Source organism: Salvelinus namaycush, chromosome 31 (genome assembly GCF_016432855.1).
Source record: "Salvelinus namaycush isolate Seneca chromosome 31, SaNama_1.0, whole genome shotgun sequence".
NCBI lineage: Eukaryota > Metazoa > Chordata > Actinopteri > Salmoniformes > Salmonidae > Salvelinus > Salvelinus namaycush.
The window spans coordinates 16338790-16355707 of NC_052337.1; the positions used below are offsets into that span (position 1 = coordinate 16338790).

Genomic DNA, 16918 nt, shown 5'->3' on the forward strand with positions numbered 1-16918 from the left:
AGTATGTGTGAAACATGATAACGATGTTACATTAAGCCAGAAATATTTTCTCTCTTTGTCACGGATCCCTCCGGAAATTTCATTACGCACAGCTGGCCGCTATACCCATTGATTAGTAATTGTATAAGTGTGTGTCACGTTCTGACCTTAGTTCCTTTTTTATGTCTTTATTTTAGTTTGGTCAGGGCGTGAGTTTGGGGTGGGCATTCTATGTTGTTTTCCTATGTTTTTGTTCTATGGTTATATTTCTGTGTTTGGCCTAGTATGGTTCCAAATCAGAGGCAGGTGTCAGTCGTTGTCTCTGATTGGGAGCCATATTTAAGGTAGCCTGTTTTCCTTTGTGTTTTGTGGGTGGTTGTTTCCTGCGTCTGTGTTTGCACCATACGGGACTGTTTCGGTTGTTTGTTTGTATTTTTGTTATTTTGTTCAGTGTTCTGTGGAATTATTAAATATCCTCATTATGGACACTTACCCCACTGCACATTGGTCCGATCCTTGCTACTCCTCCTCAGACGATGAAGAGGAAATCCGTTACAGAACCACCCACCAACCAAGGACCAAGCAGCGTGGTAAACGGCAGCAGCGAGTTCTGGACTCCTGGACATGGGAGGAGATTCTGGACGGAAAGGGACCCTGGGCACAGGCTGGGGAATATCGCCGCCCCAAGGCAGAGCTGGAGGCAGCGAAAGCTGAGCGGCGTTGGTATGAGGAGGCAGCACGGCAGCGCGGCTGGAAGCCCGAGAGGCAGCCCCAAAAATGTCTTGGGGGGGTGGGGGGAGGCAAACGGGGAGTGTGGCTAAGTCAGGTAGGAGACCTGAGCCAACTCCGCGTGCTTACCGTGGCGAGCGTCGTACTGGTCAGGCACCGTGTTATGCGGAGGAGCGCACGGTGTCTCCAGTACGTGTGTTTAGCCCGGTACGTTACATCGCAGCTCCTCGAATTGGCCGGGCTAGAGTGGGCATCGAGCCAGGAGTAATGAAGCCGGCTCAGCGCATCTGGTCTCCAGTACGTCTCCTCGGTCCGTGTTATATGGCACCAGCCCTACGCACGTGGGTCTGCACAGCCCAGTGCGTTCTGTGCCTGCGCCCCGCAAGTGCCGGGCTAAAATCAACATCCAGCCAGGACGGGTTGTTCAGGCCCTTAGTTCGAGACCTCCAGTGTGCCTCCACGGACCGGTCTATCCTGTGCCTCGTCCAAGGACCAGGCCTCCAGTAGATCTCTCCAGCCTAGTGAGTACTGGGCCTGTTCTAAGAACCAAGTCTCCTGTGTGTCCCTCCAGTCCGGACGCTCCAGAGCCTCCCTCCAGTCTGGACCCTCCAGAGCCGCCCGTCTGTCCTGAGCCGCCAGAGCCGCCCGTCTGTCCTGAGCCGCCATGTCTCAAGGCTTAAAAATCCTTCTTTAACCTGTCTCCTCCCCTTCATCTACACTGACTGAAGTGGAATTAACAAGTGACATCAATAAGGGATAATAGCTTTCACCTGGATTCACCTGGTCAGTCTGTCATTGAAAGAGCAGGTGTTCCTAATGTTCTTGTACACTTAGTGTAACTACATGGTACATGTAAAATATTCTCTTTAATAACATGTACTGAAAGAGCCAAGCATTGATCAACAAAGCTTGTTTTGTATGAAAATAATAATACACCTATACAAGCCCATGCACGCGCGCACACACACACACACACACACACACACACACACACACACACACACACACACACACACACACACACACACACACACACACACACACACACACACACACACACACACACACACACACACGCACACAATATAATTCCAGTCCAGTCTACTCGGGAATACAGTGTACAATTATTGATACAGTAGTTGACATTACTATCTGTTCGTTGTCGGAAAGGTCCTGTTTCTGCCATCTGGTTTCCAGCTCAAACAGAAAAAAACAGCAAAGAGTCACATACAAATCCAAACAGATATCACATATGGAACTAGATCCTAAACCAGATGTTGTCCCATTTACACTGAGATCCATAACTGTCCCAACCCTGATCCTGTTTGTGGCCTGTTTATGATCCAAATCTTCATTCAGAATAAGTGGATAGGATACTCAGAAATAGAGAGGATGCTCTGATAGTCAGTCACATACGTTCACAGTTTAGCTACAGATTGAGTTCTCTGACATAAATGTATGCCTGTGATCCAGGTTCTAATCCAGATCATGTAAAATTCAGTTGGGGATGCTCAGGGACTTTTCTGATTATTCTGATCATCTGGGGACACTTTTAATCCAGATTCTATTCCAGATTAAGATTCAGGTGGAGGTGTTCAGTCTCTTCCCCTTGAGGGTCATGAAGTAGAGTTTGGATCCGGCTGATTTAGACATGAGGAGGAAGAGGAACGGGTCCAGGCAGGAATGCGGGCAGCACAGACACACCGCTACCTTGAAGTAGCCATAGAAGCTCTCCTCTCCGCCCTCCAACAGGCGTACGTAATGCAGGAAGTGGAGGGTTGCGGCGGGGCCGAAACATGCCACGAAGATCACAAACACCAGTGAGCTGGCCTTGACATACAGTGTCCAGTCGTGGTGCGAGCGGTTGAGTTCTCGTACGATCCGTGTGTAACACACAGCCGTGACCACCAGGGGGACTAATAGACCCAGTATTGTCAGGCCCAGATTGTAGTAGAGCAGAGGAGCATGGGAGCTGTAGTCCCGGGGGAGTACATCATGGCAGGTGGTGAGGCCGAGCTGGGGTAGGCGGTAGCTCTGACGGACCAGTAGTTTAGGTATGACGGCAGCCCCAAACACCCCCCACACAGCCAAACTGGCCCAAACGGTGCACGCCCTCTTGGGAAGGCTCTTGTAGAGGAAGGGGTGCACCACAGCCAGGTAACGCTTGATGCTAAGGCAGGCTAGCGTGTGGGTCGAGCAGTAGAGGTTGCCATAGAAACAGGCCGTGACAACGCGGCAGGCAGTCTCGCCGAACATCCAGTGGTTGCCGTGGAGATGGTAGTGGGCCTTGTCATTGTCAAGACAAGAGAGAGGAGGAGGAAGAGGTCGGAGACGGCCAGGCTGCAGTAGAGGATGGTTGACGACACTGTCCTGACTTTAGTGGCCACGGCAGACAAGATGGCAACGTTGGCCGGGATCCCCACGTAAACGCAAGGTATGACCCGTGTGCTCAGCGGGCCGGCAAGATACGCCGCGGTGTCATTGCTTAGCAACCGCAGCGCCGGAGGGGTAAGGGCAGAGGGGCTGAGGAGGGGAGAAGAATGGGGTGCTTGTTGTGTCTGTGTCTGTTGGGTGGCATTAAGGAGAGAGACAGACTTTAACTGGATGATTTCTCCTCTAAATGTTCTGGGATTTACCACTTCAGTGATGTTCCTCTTGGATTTCCTGGCTTTTTTTCCTGGGAGAGGACATGAAGGGAGGGAGACATTAGGGTTTGGCACTATAACTCATACTGAAAGTACACTGAAGGCTATTCAAAACAGCTTTTGTCTTTGTTTTTCATGTGTGTATTCATCATTCATTTGGTTAGTAATTTTCATTTACATAGGAATATAAAGTGAGCTCCAAAAGAATTGGGACAGTGAGATGTGTTGTTGTTTTAGCTCTGTGCTCTAGCACTTTAGATTTGAAATGATAGTGCAGGCTGTCAGCTTTAATTTGAGGGTATTTTCATCCATATCAGGTGAACCATTTAGAAATTACAGCAATTTTTGTACATAGTTCCCCCATTTTAGGGGACCAAAAGTATTTGGACAAATTCACTTATCAAATAAATTATTATTTGTCACATGCGCCGAATAAAACAGATGTAGACCTTACTGTGAAATGCTTACTTGCAAGCCCTTAGGGGGGCGCTGTTTTCACTTTGGAAAAAATCGTGCCCAAATTAAATGGCCTCGTACTCTGTTCTAGATCATACAATATGCATATTATTATTACTATTGGATAGAAAACACTCTGAAGTTTCTAAAACTGTTTGAATTATATCTGTGAGTAAAACAGAACTCATTTCGCAGCAAACTTCCATACAGGAAGGGAAAATTCTGAAAATGAGGCTCTGTGTCAGGGCCTGCCTATTCAACTGGCTTTTATTTATGGATCTGTATGCACTTCATACGCCTTCCACTAGATGTCAACAGGCAGTAGAAGGTTGAATGGGGTGTCTAGCTTGATGTGAGGCCGAATAAGCATTGTATAACATGATGTTATAAGACTGTCATCTGATGAAGTTGTCCTAAGGTTAGTGATTAATTTTATCTCTATTGCTGGTTTTTGTGAAAGCTATGTTGGCGGTGAATAAATGGCTTTGTGTGTTTGGCTATTGTGGTAAGCTAATATAATTCTATATTGTGTTTTCGCTGTAAAACACTTAAAAAATTGCAAATATTGGCTGGATTCACAAGATGTTTATCTTTCATTTGCTGTACACCAGGAGGGGTCTAAGGAGGGGTCTAAGCACGCACCCCTGAGGGGGCCCCCTGTTGAGGATCAGCTTGGCATATGTGTTGTTGCCTACCCTTACCACCTGGGGGCAGCCCGTCAGGAAGTCTAGGATCCAGTTGCAGAGGAAGGTGTTTAGTCCCAGGGTCCTTAGCTTAGTGGTGAGCTTTGTGGGCACTATGGTGTTGAACGCTAAACTGTAGTCAATGAACAGCATTCTCACATATGTGCTCCTTTTGTCCAGGTGGGAAAGGGCAATTAATGGTAAATAATTTATAGTGTCATTTTTCGAGACACTTTTATTCTAAATAAAATAGAATATGTTTCTGTATGCTACCATGATTAATGAATTGTGAATAATGATGAGTGAGACACAGTTACAGATGTAAAAATATCATACATCCAAGATCTGCTAACCTCTCACCATTACAATAACAGGGGAGGTTAGCAGTTTCATGGGGGAATGATATTTGTGCATCTGTAACTTTCTCACTCATCCTTATTCACGGTTCATTCAGGACTATCCGTAATCATGGTAGCATCCACATGAATGTAGAAGCATATTCTATTCTAATTTACAATAAAGTGACTCCAAAATGACACAATACATTATTTACCATTAATTTCTATTGGGCACAAAATAATGGAGAACAGAACCAAAACAACCAAAAATGTCCCAATAGTTTTGGAGCTCACTGTATGACGTATGTCTCACTGTATGACGTATGTCTCACTGTATGACGTATGTCTCACTGTATGACGTATGTCTCACTGTATGACGTATGTCTCACTGTATGATGTATGTCTCACTGTATGACGTATGTCTCACTGTCTCACTGTATGACGTATGTCTCACTGTATGACGTATGTCTCACTGTATGATGTATGTCTCACTGTATGACGTATGTCTCACTGTCTCACTGTATGACGTATGTCTCACTGTATGACGTATGTCTCACTGTATGACGTATTTCTCACTGTATGACGTATGTCTCACTGTATGACGTATGTCTCACTGTCTCACTGTATGACGTATGTCTCACTGTATGACGTATGTCGCACTGTCTCACTGTATGACGTATGTCTCACTGTATGACGTATGTCTCACTGTATGACGTATGTCTCACTGTATGATGTATGTCTCACTGTATGACGTATGTCTCACTGTATGACGTATGTCTCACTGTATGACGTATGTCTCACTGTATGATGTATGTCTCACTGTCTCACTGTATGACGTATGTCTCACTGTATGACGTATGTCTCACTGTATGACGTATGTCGCACTGTCTCACTGTATGACGTATGTCTCACTGTATGACGTATGTCTCACTGTATGACGTATGTCGCACTGTCTCACTGTATGACGTATGTCTCACTGTATGACGTATGTCTCACTGTATGACGTATGCCTCACTGTATGACGTATGTCTCACTGTATGACGTATGTCTCACTGTATGATGTATGTCTCACTGTATGACGTATGTCTCACTGTATGACGTATGTCTCACTGTATGACGTATGTCTCACTGTATGACATATGTCTCACTGTATGATGTATGTCTCACTGTATGACGTATGCCTCACTGTATGATGTATGTCTCACTGTATGACGTATGTCTCACTGTATGACATGAGAAGTGACATGTCATACAAAAGTGACATGTGATAATAAAGCATACAGTACATTAAGTAAAGTAAGGTCATTTGACATGGCATGACTGAGTTTCCTATCTATGGTAATGAGTAGAGCTGCTGACAAGGAGAGGACTCAGGTGTTAGTCAAACACGTGGTTTTCACTGTAACATGCTGGAACATAGGAACAGTGACTGAATCAGAAGAGATAGAGTAGTCTATCTGTGCCATGTCGACTAGTCAAATCATACATAAGGTTCAGTGATTCACACATCTACTGTATAAATATAGGTAAGTTATTACAAAAAACATATTGACAATTTAATATATCTTTTTTGTGTTAAACGTTATTATAGTTCCCCAAAAAAGCTTGCTATAGATCAAACTGGATAAATCTCACAGTTAGCTAAATACATTATTATTAGAAACCATCACTAAATGGTATTTTTTAATCATTTCAGTTTAGAAGCATTTCAATAATTATTACTTATTGATAAACGGTCATCAATAATAAGGAGTTGTCTTTACCTTTGAATTGAAAGGTCACATCCAGAAAAAGAGATGAAACAAGTAAAAAAAACACCAGTTTCCCCATTGCCACAGTTTATCTGAATAGTTCTATGAAATAATAAACTCTAGCTACTAACAATATAGGCAGATCTCTATAGATGTCCAGCGAGGTCACATCTCTGTCAAAAAGTCTGTCTGTTCTTGCTCCGTCAAGTTTTTCTCAGTAAGTTAAACCAGAGAGGAAGGCAGAGCAATAGGCAGTAATAGAAAACACACTTCCAGTTTAAACCTTCAAAACAGAAGAGGTATTTTGAAGACATTGCATCTCTAACACACATTCGTTGCAGTAGAACGCTTCAAAGAGATACATTCTTAAAGCTTTTCTATTGGTACTCTTATTTTGAAGGAATGTTTTCAAGTTGGTGTTGCCAGCATAATTTTGTGCTGCTGAAGATCTACTTTCTCAAAATGTGTGTTTACATTTTAGTAATTTAGCAGACTGTCTTATACAGAGTGACTTACAGTTAGTGCATTCCTCTTAAGATAATGTAGCTAGGTGGGACAGCCACATTATCACAGTCATAGTAAGTACATTTTTCCTCAATAAAGTAGCTATCAACAAAGTCAGAGCTGGTAAGGGGGAGGGGTGATCTGCAGACGAGATTGTAGCATCATACCCAAGAAGACTCAAGGCTGTAATTGCTGCCAAAGGTGATTCAACAAAGTACTGAGTAAAGGGTCTGAATACTTATGTAAATGTGATATTTAAGTTTTTTATTTTTAACACATTTGCGGAAATGTCTAAAAACCTGTTTTTGATTTGTCATTATGAGGTATTGTGTGTAAATCTTTTTTAAATACATTTTAGAATAAGGCTGTAATGTAACAAAATGTGGAAAAAGTGAAGGGGTCTGAATACTTTGCGATTGTACTGTAGATATTGCTTTGCCTGGAGTTCCGTCAACCTCTCAGATAAGTTTTATTGATGGGAATTCACTTTACAGCTGCTAAAGGAATAGGACTATGGCACTGAATTGAACCCCCACTCTTTTTGAATAGAGATCAGATCTTTTTTTATGGGTTAAGAGAACTACTCTATTGGTTTACTGATCAAGTCACTTGGGTTATTTAGTCAAATAGAGGGTACAACTCTAGTAAACTTCCTATTATGGAATAATATACAGTGAGGTGTATCCTCCTGAGACTCAGCAATTCATTTTTGTCCTCTCTAGTGGATATCAGTTCTGGGTACGTATCTCTGAGGCTATACAAGACACTGTATTAAGTCCTGTTGTCCCTTTGAGAGGACAGTATGGGCTTTTCAATGATATCACGTGCGGGAGTGTGACCTTGACAACCTTATCTTCCTGGTTCTTAAAATAATGGCTGCCGTCAAAATTAGCACATTAGTAAAAATAAAGAAATCCCCTTGAATGAGTCGGTGTGTCCAAACATTTGACTGGTACTGTATCTTAAATACACAAATAATTCTGTTTTTACCGATCGCACAAATAAAATTCTATAATGAGTCAGCTGTTCAACAGATTAATAATATTTCTAAATAAAAATGCTGTCTTTCCGGCTATGTATTGTGTGAGTGGGCGATGGTGCAGATGCACTCTCTCAAAAAAAGACATCGTCTTTCCTGTAGCTCAAAGACGGGTTTACAAGAAATCTCCCCACTTACATCTTTATGTCTGAAAACAAACAACATCTGCTCAAAAAGACACACTATGCCTGCTGTGTCCCTCATTTACTGGTTAATAATAAATGCTACATTTCCAACAGAACAACAACAATGGCACGTAAGCCGTTTTTTACCCCCAAGCTTCCCCCTCGTGTTCAAACAAAACTGATAACCTCAACTCCCATTTGTTTTATAAATTCTTACTAAAACATTGTATTTATTTTTGTCTTCAGTATTTTTATCATCTCACTGTGAGTTCCCATCAGGCCCCAGCAGCTACCAGGTGTGACCCTGTGGCCTATCTTGTTCTTCCCGTGTCTCTGACGCACGGATGCTGGGACACAACAGAGAGATGAGTCTCATCTAAACATCTATGTGGACCCCTCTCACTAAAAGCATTGTATTTGGTTCAAAATGTTCTCTAAGACCTAAACCTCAAGAGGAGTTGTGTATAAAGGGTGTGACCATTGAGCAAGTTGAGGAAGCTAGTTGAGGATCTTGTAGGTTTTTTGAGAAGTATTACTGTAATGAACATTCCAGATTCTCTGCATAATCAAATAACATTCAGCTCAGACACACAAGACATGCAATCAGGTTTCTCTTCACAGTTACTATGTCCAGAACTAATTCATGGCAACACACAGTATTATATATAGGCATGATCACAAATTACTCAGGCAAACAGTAAAATGACCTTTAAAAAACGGATTAAAATATATCTCATTGTGAGGGGACACACGCACACTGACACTCCAACACACACATCATTTTGTTGTTGTATTGTTTGTATTATTTGTTAGTTGTATTGTTTGTATATCATTGTATGTTACATTTGTTTGACTGTCCTTGTCTGTCAGTGTATCAGTGTTTGTTAATTGTCATGTTTTTGTGTGGACTCCAGGAAGAGTAGCTGCTAACGGAGATCCAAATAAATAAACCAGAGAACCCTCACAGAGAGCCACCCAACCAGAGCGACTTGACTCACGCCGTCCGTCCGTAGAGGAGCACCTGTCGCGTCTGTGACGTCATGTTGTCGCTAACACCATTACTGGGGACTCATCCAGAGATTAGGTACACTGTTAGACCATACGCTCTGAGGGTACACGCACTCAGCGACAAACACAAACAGTCAGAGGATGGCAATGCGGTGCAGTTACTTCCTCTTTTACATTGACTCTAGTATGTCTTTTCTATTTCTTTGCCATGTCCAGTCAGTGTGCCCCCTCTGTAAACTACCGCTGACAGATATTTTTTAAATAAATAATTATGATAAAACGTGGGCAAAAAACGTATGTTTAATAATTTATTTAACATTGACATTTTTACAACAGGACAATCTGAGGGGGCAGGTGCCTTTGTGCCCCTATGGGCATGAAGCCACTGTCACGAAAATAACAGTCTGTTACAACACATAAGTATAAACAGCTGTATCAAAATGTACAAGCATTGCATAAACAACAACAGTTTGAGGGAATCGGTCCGTTCACCAACCAAGGTGAGAGTCTGTTACTATAATTGAAATAAAGTTAGAACAGCTTAATCATTTACATCTTGAATTAAGTATATTTAGCTTTTGTGCCAAAAGGTCAGCGGTGCAAAGTTCATCCTGTAGGCGACACCCCCACAACCACCAGCGGAAATAACCACAGCCTGAACCTCAACCCCTGAACCGCACTGATCTAATCTAAACGCCTACTCACACACAGACAGTGCTACAGCCCATGGGACTGTTTGAGAAAAGACAGTAGCCTGTCACATCAAATCAAATCATCAAATCAAATGTTATTTGTCACGTGCACCAAATACAACAGATGTAGACCTTACAGTGAAATGCTTACTTACAAGCCCTTAACCAACAATGCTAAAATAATTTAAGAAAACAAATTCAAATAAGTATCTTAGGGCTAGGTGTCCCGCTAGTGGGACAACTTCCGGTGAAACTGGAGGGCGCGCAATTCAAATAAATAAGCATAAAAATTATGGATATTAAACATTTAGGTACATACAAGTGTCTTATATCGGTTGAAAGCTTAAATTCTTGTTAATATAACTGCACTGTCTGATTTACAGTAGCCATTACAGCGAAAGCATGCCATGCACATTTTTGAGGACGGCGCCCCACATCAAAATATTTTTCCACAGGCACAGGTTTCATAAATTCACAAATAGCGATTAAATATTCACTTACTTTTTGAAAATCTTCCTCTGATTTGTCATGCAAAGGGTCCCAGCTATAACATGTAGTGTCGTTTTGTTAGATAAAATCCTTCTTTATATCCCAAAAAGTCAGTTTAGTTGGCCCCATCGATTTGAGTAATCCACTCGTTCAGCATGCAGAGAAAGGAATCCGAAAATCTACCGCTAAACCTTGTTAAAACAAGTCAAAATATGTTTCCATTGACTCCTCAGATACCCTAAAATGTAATCAAACTATAATATTTCTTAAGGAAAGAAGTATGTTCAATAGGAAACCGATATTAGCAGGTGTGTCTTGTCTTCATCATGCGCCCAAACACGAATTTCCAAGAGTGTGTCCTTCTACTAAAACTCATATTTCTTATTAGTTTTGGAAGTTACAAGCCTGAAATCTTAAACATAGACTGCTGATACCCTGTGGAAGCCATAGGAATTGCATCCTGGGAGCTAGAATTCATAATGCCCCTATACCTGTCCTCTGCCGTGCCTTGATTGTATTACTGGTAATGATATCTGGAAATGTGCATGTACACCCTGGCCCATCTTCTGTTGTTAGCCCCAATTCTGACTTGTGCTCTGATATATGCTTCACTGATTTCTGCTCCCGTAAAAGCCTGGGTTTTCTGCATGTTAGTTGCACGTTAGCTGTTCTAACTTCATTTCAATTATAGTAACAGACTCTCACCTTGGTTGGTGAACGGTCTACAGTGTAATTGACATGGGGGGCTACAGTCCGGGTTCCAACAGGTAATAAGTAATGTTCCTCACTTAATTTGTCAATTGGGATGTTTTCCCAGTACTGCCCCATTCCTGGTAGTCTGGCTGGTCATCCTGTGCCTGTTATATAAACTTGTTTAGAACTGGGCTGCATCTTAATCCAGGAAAGTTCTCTCCTAGAATCATCCCTAGCCAACTAAAGTATGCCAGGGAGCTAACCACGCTGGATACATGGCAGCATTATTTATATCACTTACAGCTGTCCAAGTGTCTGACATCTGTAGAGGGTAGTGAGCAAGAACAGAACAGAAAGTAGGGAACGCAGCCCTGGTCCGAGGCCATAGTTAAGCCCTGGGCTCTGTGTTATCATGGTCAGTATCCTGCCTCCTCCCTTAGCAGGAATGAGCTGATGTTAGTTTTGGATCAGCTAGTGGTCTCCTGAGCAACGTGACCCAAACACGGGGTGCTGTTTTGAAGTGCAGCTGCATCTACAGTGGAGAGGACAGAATATGATGTGATATATAACACACACATGCAAGCACAACATGCACGCTAAAAGACACACACACACACACACACACACACACACACACACACACACACACACACACACACACACACACACACACACACACTAAAACACAAACATACACATTCAAAACACACACACACACACACACACACTTGCATATGGGAGAGTATGGGAACTGAATACATAACATTACATAATTAATTATCAACTATCAAAGCATATTGGGGACAGTTTCATCATATTGAAAATCCTAATGTTTCCCTAATGAGTGAAGTATGAGGGAGTTAAGAGAGCGAGAGACAGAGAGTTTGTTGTTTGAACCCAGGGAGTCTGGTTCTGTGTTTTCTCACTGAGTCATGCTTCCCCTCCCACCCACACACACTCCCACTAATTCCACACGCATGCACGCACGCACGCACGCACACACCCACACCCACACTCCCACTAATTCCACACACACACACACACACACACACACACACACACACACACACACACACACACACACACACACACACACACACACACACACACACACACACACACACACACACACACACACACACACACACACACACTTACTCAATTGTCCCCACACGGCAATAACATTTCCCTCTGTCTTCAGAGGGCCCCTGATGAGTCCCCCATACAGCCAAGCCCAGCTCAGCATAATCTAATAGATGACAGTGATGGATGCTCTTACCATTTATTTGTAACATCAAAGTACAGGTGCAGTATTATTTGTGTTTTAGAGGAGTTTGTACAGTTTTAATATTTCAATATTTTCACTGTAAATTGTGAAATTGTACAATGTAGTAATGCTTTCCTGAACACATTGCTTCTCTCTCAAACTAAATTCTACATAGCAGTATTTGTGCCTGTCTGAATTTGTCTATCATGAGAGGAGAGTTTACTGATGCAGCCAGGCAGTGTAGACAGACAGTAGCATGTCCAGCACTGTAATTTCAGCAGTAATGTAGGATTGGTTGAACTGGCCTTCCCACCTCATTCACTGGCTCTGGCACTGGCTGAATAATGTCATGTGATCTCCGGGAAAGAGAGGGGACCATAGCCAGACAGGGACAGAGCTCTGTTAACTCAATCACAGGATACAAAGACACCTCCCTATACACACACACACAGACAGCCGGCTGGATATAATAGCCTCATATTTAATGTGCCTCTCTAGACAGGAAAGACATGAACAGATAACACATGGTGGATTTGCAGCTCTCTGGTGCTGCTTTAGGTCAAAATTAGATTATCCAGTCTCTTCCATAAAGAAACATGTCTTTCTTACGTGTTGTCTTTGTAACTGTCCCCTATGAACCTTTCCCGGCAGTTTGTGGCCGTTACCATGAAAATGTCTGATTTGGGAATCGTTAAACTGGAAGGCAGATCCCACCTAACCCAATTGCAAGCCATCTGTATGAGTTACTTGACACTGTGAACCAGATTCCAGGTGGTGAATAGGTGTGTCAAAGTTCACAGTTATATTCTGATACCGTTACATTCAATGTCATGTCATTAGATAGAGGTTGATAAACAGCACGCACAACCGGTCTAGCTTGATTCTTTGTCAAGAATTGGCTTCCACTGGCTTCCCTGCTTTTTTAAAGTCAGCTACAGACAATATGTTCCCACTGGGCAAACACTGGTTGAATCAGTGTTTTGAAATTACGTGGAAATGAAATTACGTTGAACCAACATGGGATAGACGTTGAATTGACATCTGTGCCCAGTGGGTTATAGAATGAGGTTGACAGAGATGGTTCAGTGTTTCTGTGAATTCCTCTCCACACAGGAAGCTATTACAGTTTTTTTCAATTGCTAACAAGCATCAGTCAATACTGAAGCCATTTTTTCAAAACTCTTCACACAGTTTGCATTACCAACATGCATCTTGGCCAAACAGTTAATCTCACCTCCAAAACTCACTCAAACCACCAAAACACTTGATGCATGCTTCAAAATAAGCTTGTTCGACCATAACACTGGCAACAATTCTCACTCAGAAAGCATACATTGTCACTCATAACACACTGACCTAAAAAACACTAACAACAGGAAGCATTACATAAATGATGAACTTCTCTTTAAAGTTCGAATGATTTTTCACAAAAATCAGTATAGAATAAGAATAACACCTTTTCACTTTATTGACTATACTAAAGTATATGTAACAAGAATTAATAAAAAATGCAGCAATTTGCTTCAATAGCCTTTATTTATTATATATCTATGCATATAGTAATTTACTTGTGAAAAATAAAAAGTTGAAACCAAAATCAAATTCCTAAAATTCCAGGGATGCAATAATAATTACAAAAAAACATCAACAACATGTATAGTATAATCACTCATACTGTACAGTACTGTGAGGGTACTAGTTCTAGTTCTCCCTCTCTCCTGCATTTGGCCACAAGTTCTCATCAACTTCATATCTTGTCTTCTCTGGTGATGCATCTTGGAAAGTATCTTCTGGAATGTCTAATCCAACCCTGGCAGTCTTCAGGAGAAGTGTCTCCACACCCCCGCATTCATGGCATCCAGAAAGGACATCTGGTCATGTGGATGGTGGTCATAAACCTTCCACCATGCAGTGAAAAACTCCTCTATGGGGTTTAGGAAGGGGGAGTATGGAGGTAGGAATAGTACTGACATCCTGGGATGTGCAGCAAACCAGTCTGACTGCAGCAGAGTGGTGGACTGCCACACAATCCCACACAACAAAGGTAGGGGAGTTTCTTGCCCCTCTCCTCTGCTTGCACAAGTCAATTATGCAGGTCATCCAGAAAATAAATGAGCCTCTCTGTATTGTAGGGGCCTCTCTGTATTGTAATGAGCCTCTCTGTATGAGTGGTTTGTGTAACAGCAAACCATCATTGGACAGTGCTGCACACATTGTGATGTTAGCTCCTCTCTGGCCTGGGACATCCACGGTTGCTCTCTGTCCAATCACATTTCTTCCCCTGCGGCGTGTTTTTGCCAAGTTGAATCCAGCTTCATCCACAAAGATGAATGTACAGTCGTGGCCAACAGTTTTGAGAATGACACAAATATGAATTTCCACAAAGTTTGCTGCTTCATTGTCTTTAGATATTTTTGTCAGATGTTACTATGGAATACTGAAGTATAATTACAAGCATTTCATAAGTGTCAAAGGCTTTTATTGACAATTACATGAAGTTGATGCAAAGAGTCAATATTTGGTCAACTTCTTTTTCAAGACCTCTGCAATCCGCCCTGGCATGCTGTCAATTAACTTCTGGGCCACATCCTGACTGATGGCAGCCCATTCTTGCATAATCAATGCTTGGAGTTTGTCAGAATTTGTGGGTTTTTGTTTGTCCACCCGCCTCTTGAGGATTGACCACAAGTTCTCAATGGGATTAAAGGTCTGGGGAGATTCCTGGCCATGGACCCAAAATATCAATGTTTTGTTCCCCGAGCCACTTAGTTATCACTTTTGCCTTATGGCAAGGTGCTCCATCATGCTGGAAAAGGCATTGTTCGTCACCAAACTGTTTCTGGATGGTTGGGAGAAGTTGCTCTCGGAGGATGTGTTGGTACCATTCTTTATTCATGGCTGTGTTCTTAGGCAAAATTGTGAGTGAGCCCACTCCCTTGGCTGAGAAGCAACCCCACACATGAATGGTCTCAGGATGCTTTACTGTCGGCATGACACAGGACTGATGCTAGCGCTCACCTTGTCTTCTCCGGACAAGCTTTTTCCGGATGCCCCAAACAATCGGAAAGGGGATTCATCAGAGAAAATGACTTTACCCCAGTGCTCAGCAGTCCAATCCCTGTACCTTTTGCAGAATATCAGTCTGTCCCTGATGTTTTTCCTGGAGAGAAGTGGCTTCTTTGCAGCCCTTCTTGACACCAGGCCATCCTCCAAAAGTATTCACCTCACTGTGCGTGCAGATGCACACGCACCTGCCTGCTGCCATTCCTGAGCAAGCTCTGTACTGGTGGTGCCCCGATCCCGCAGCGGAATCAACTTTAGGAGACGGTCCTGGCGCTAGCTGGACTTTCTTGGGCGCCCTGAAGCCTTCTTCACAACAATTGAACCGCTCTCCTTAAAGTTCTTGATGATCAGATAAATGGTTGATTTAGGTGCAATCTTACTGGCAGCAATATCCTTGCCTGTAAAGCCCTTTTTGTGCAAAGCAATGATGGCGGCATGTGTTTCCTTGCAGGTAACCATGGTTGACAGAGGAAGAATAATGATTCCAAGTACCACCGTCCTTTTGAAGCTTCCAGTCTGTTATTCGAACTCAATCAGCATGACAGAGTGATCTCCAGCCTTGTCCTCGTCAACACTCACACCTGTATTAACGAGAGAATCACTGACATGATGTCAGCTGGTCCATTTGTGGCAGGGCTGAAATGCAGTGGAAATGTTTTTTGGGGGTTCAGTTCATTTGCATGGTAAAGAGAGACTTTGCAATTAATTGCAATACATCTGATCACTCTTCATAACATTCTGGAGTATATGCAAATTGCCATCATACAAACTGAGGCAGCAGACTTTGTGAAAATGAATATTTGTGTCATTCTCAAAACTTTTGGCCACGACTGTATATGCAGTTTGCCTGGCTTCCATCTCCATTACTCTCTAAAATACAGTAAATCCACAGTTTTCCAGTACTTTACATTATGCATAGCTGTGTATGTGCCCTGTTTGGCTATTGAACAGACATCTTACCTGGACATATTGATACCGGAGTTCTTACACACGTTCACCATTTCTCTCAGGGTACAACTGCTTCATCCTTATTATGTTTCTCTAGGACTCTGGCAATTGTCGTTGTGCTGACCGTATTCACACTCCCAAAAGTGATATTGTCTGCCAGCACTCTGTCCCGAATTTTATTGCATTGATGCCAATTACCATGTCAACAATGCCAATTTCCTGCGTATCTGAAAATATTTTGCTTCTCCCTCCTGTGGGAGGCAACCTTTGGATCCTACTGAAAAACACAAAACAGTCAATATATTTCAAAATGTAAGTACATGTAAAAATGTGAACATACTGTATTGTACTGTAATATGTACTTCAATTATCACTGAAGGATGCACATCTCACCTGTTGTTTTGCCGGAAAATTTGTACTATTGATGCAACTGTTGAACGCTGCAGGTTTGGTTGCATCCTTAAACTGGCCTCTCTCAAAGAGAGACCATGGTTTACAACATGGTCAAT

At 42.5% G+C, this 16918-nt stretch overlaps 1 protein-coding gene across 1 annotated transcript; it reads right to left on the reverse strand.

Moving 5' to 3' along the window:
* Positions 1-2289: 2289 nt before the first annotated feature.
* LOC120026236 (proteinase-activated receptor 3-like) lies at positions 2290-9291 on the reverse strand. The gene is given in 3 exon segments (XM_038971059.1): positions 2290-2997; positions 3000-3231; positions 9248-9291. Coding segments are annotated over 3 exon segments (984 nt in total).
* Positions 9292-16918: the final 7627 nt, after the last annotated feature.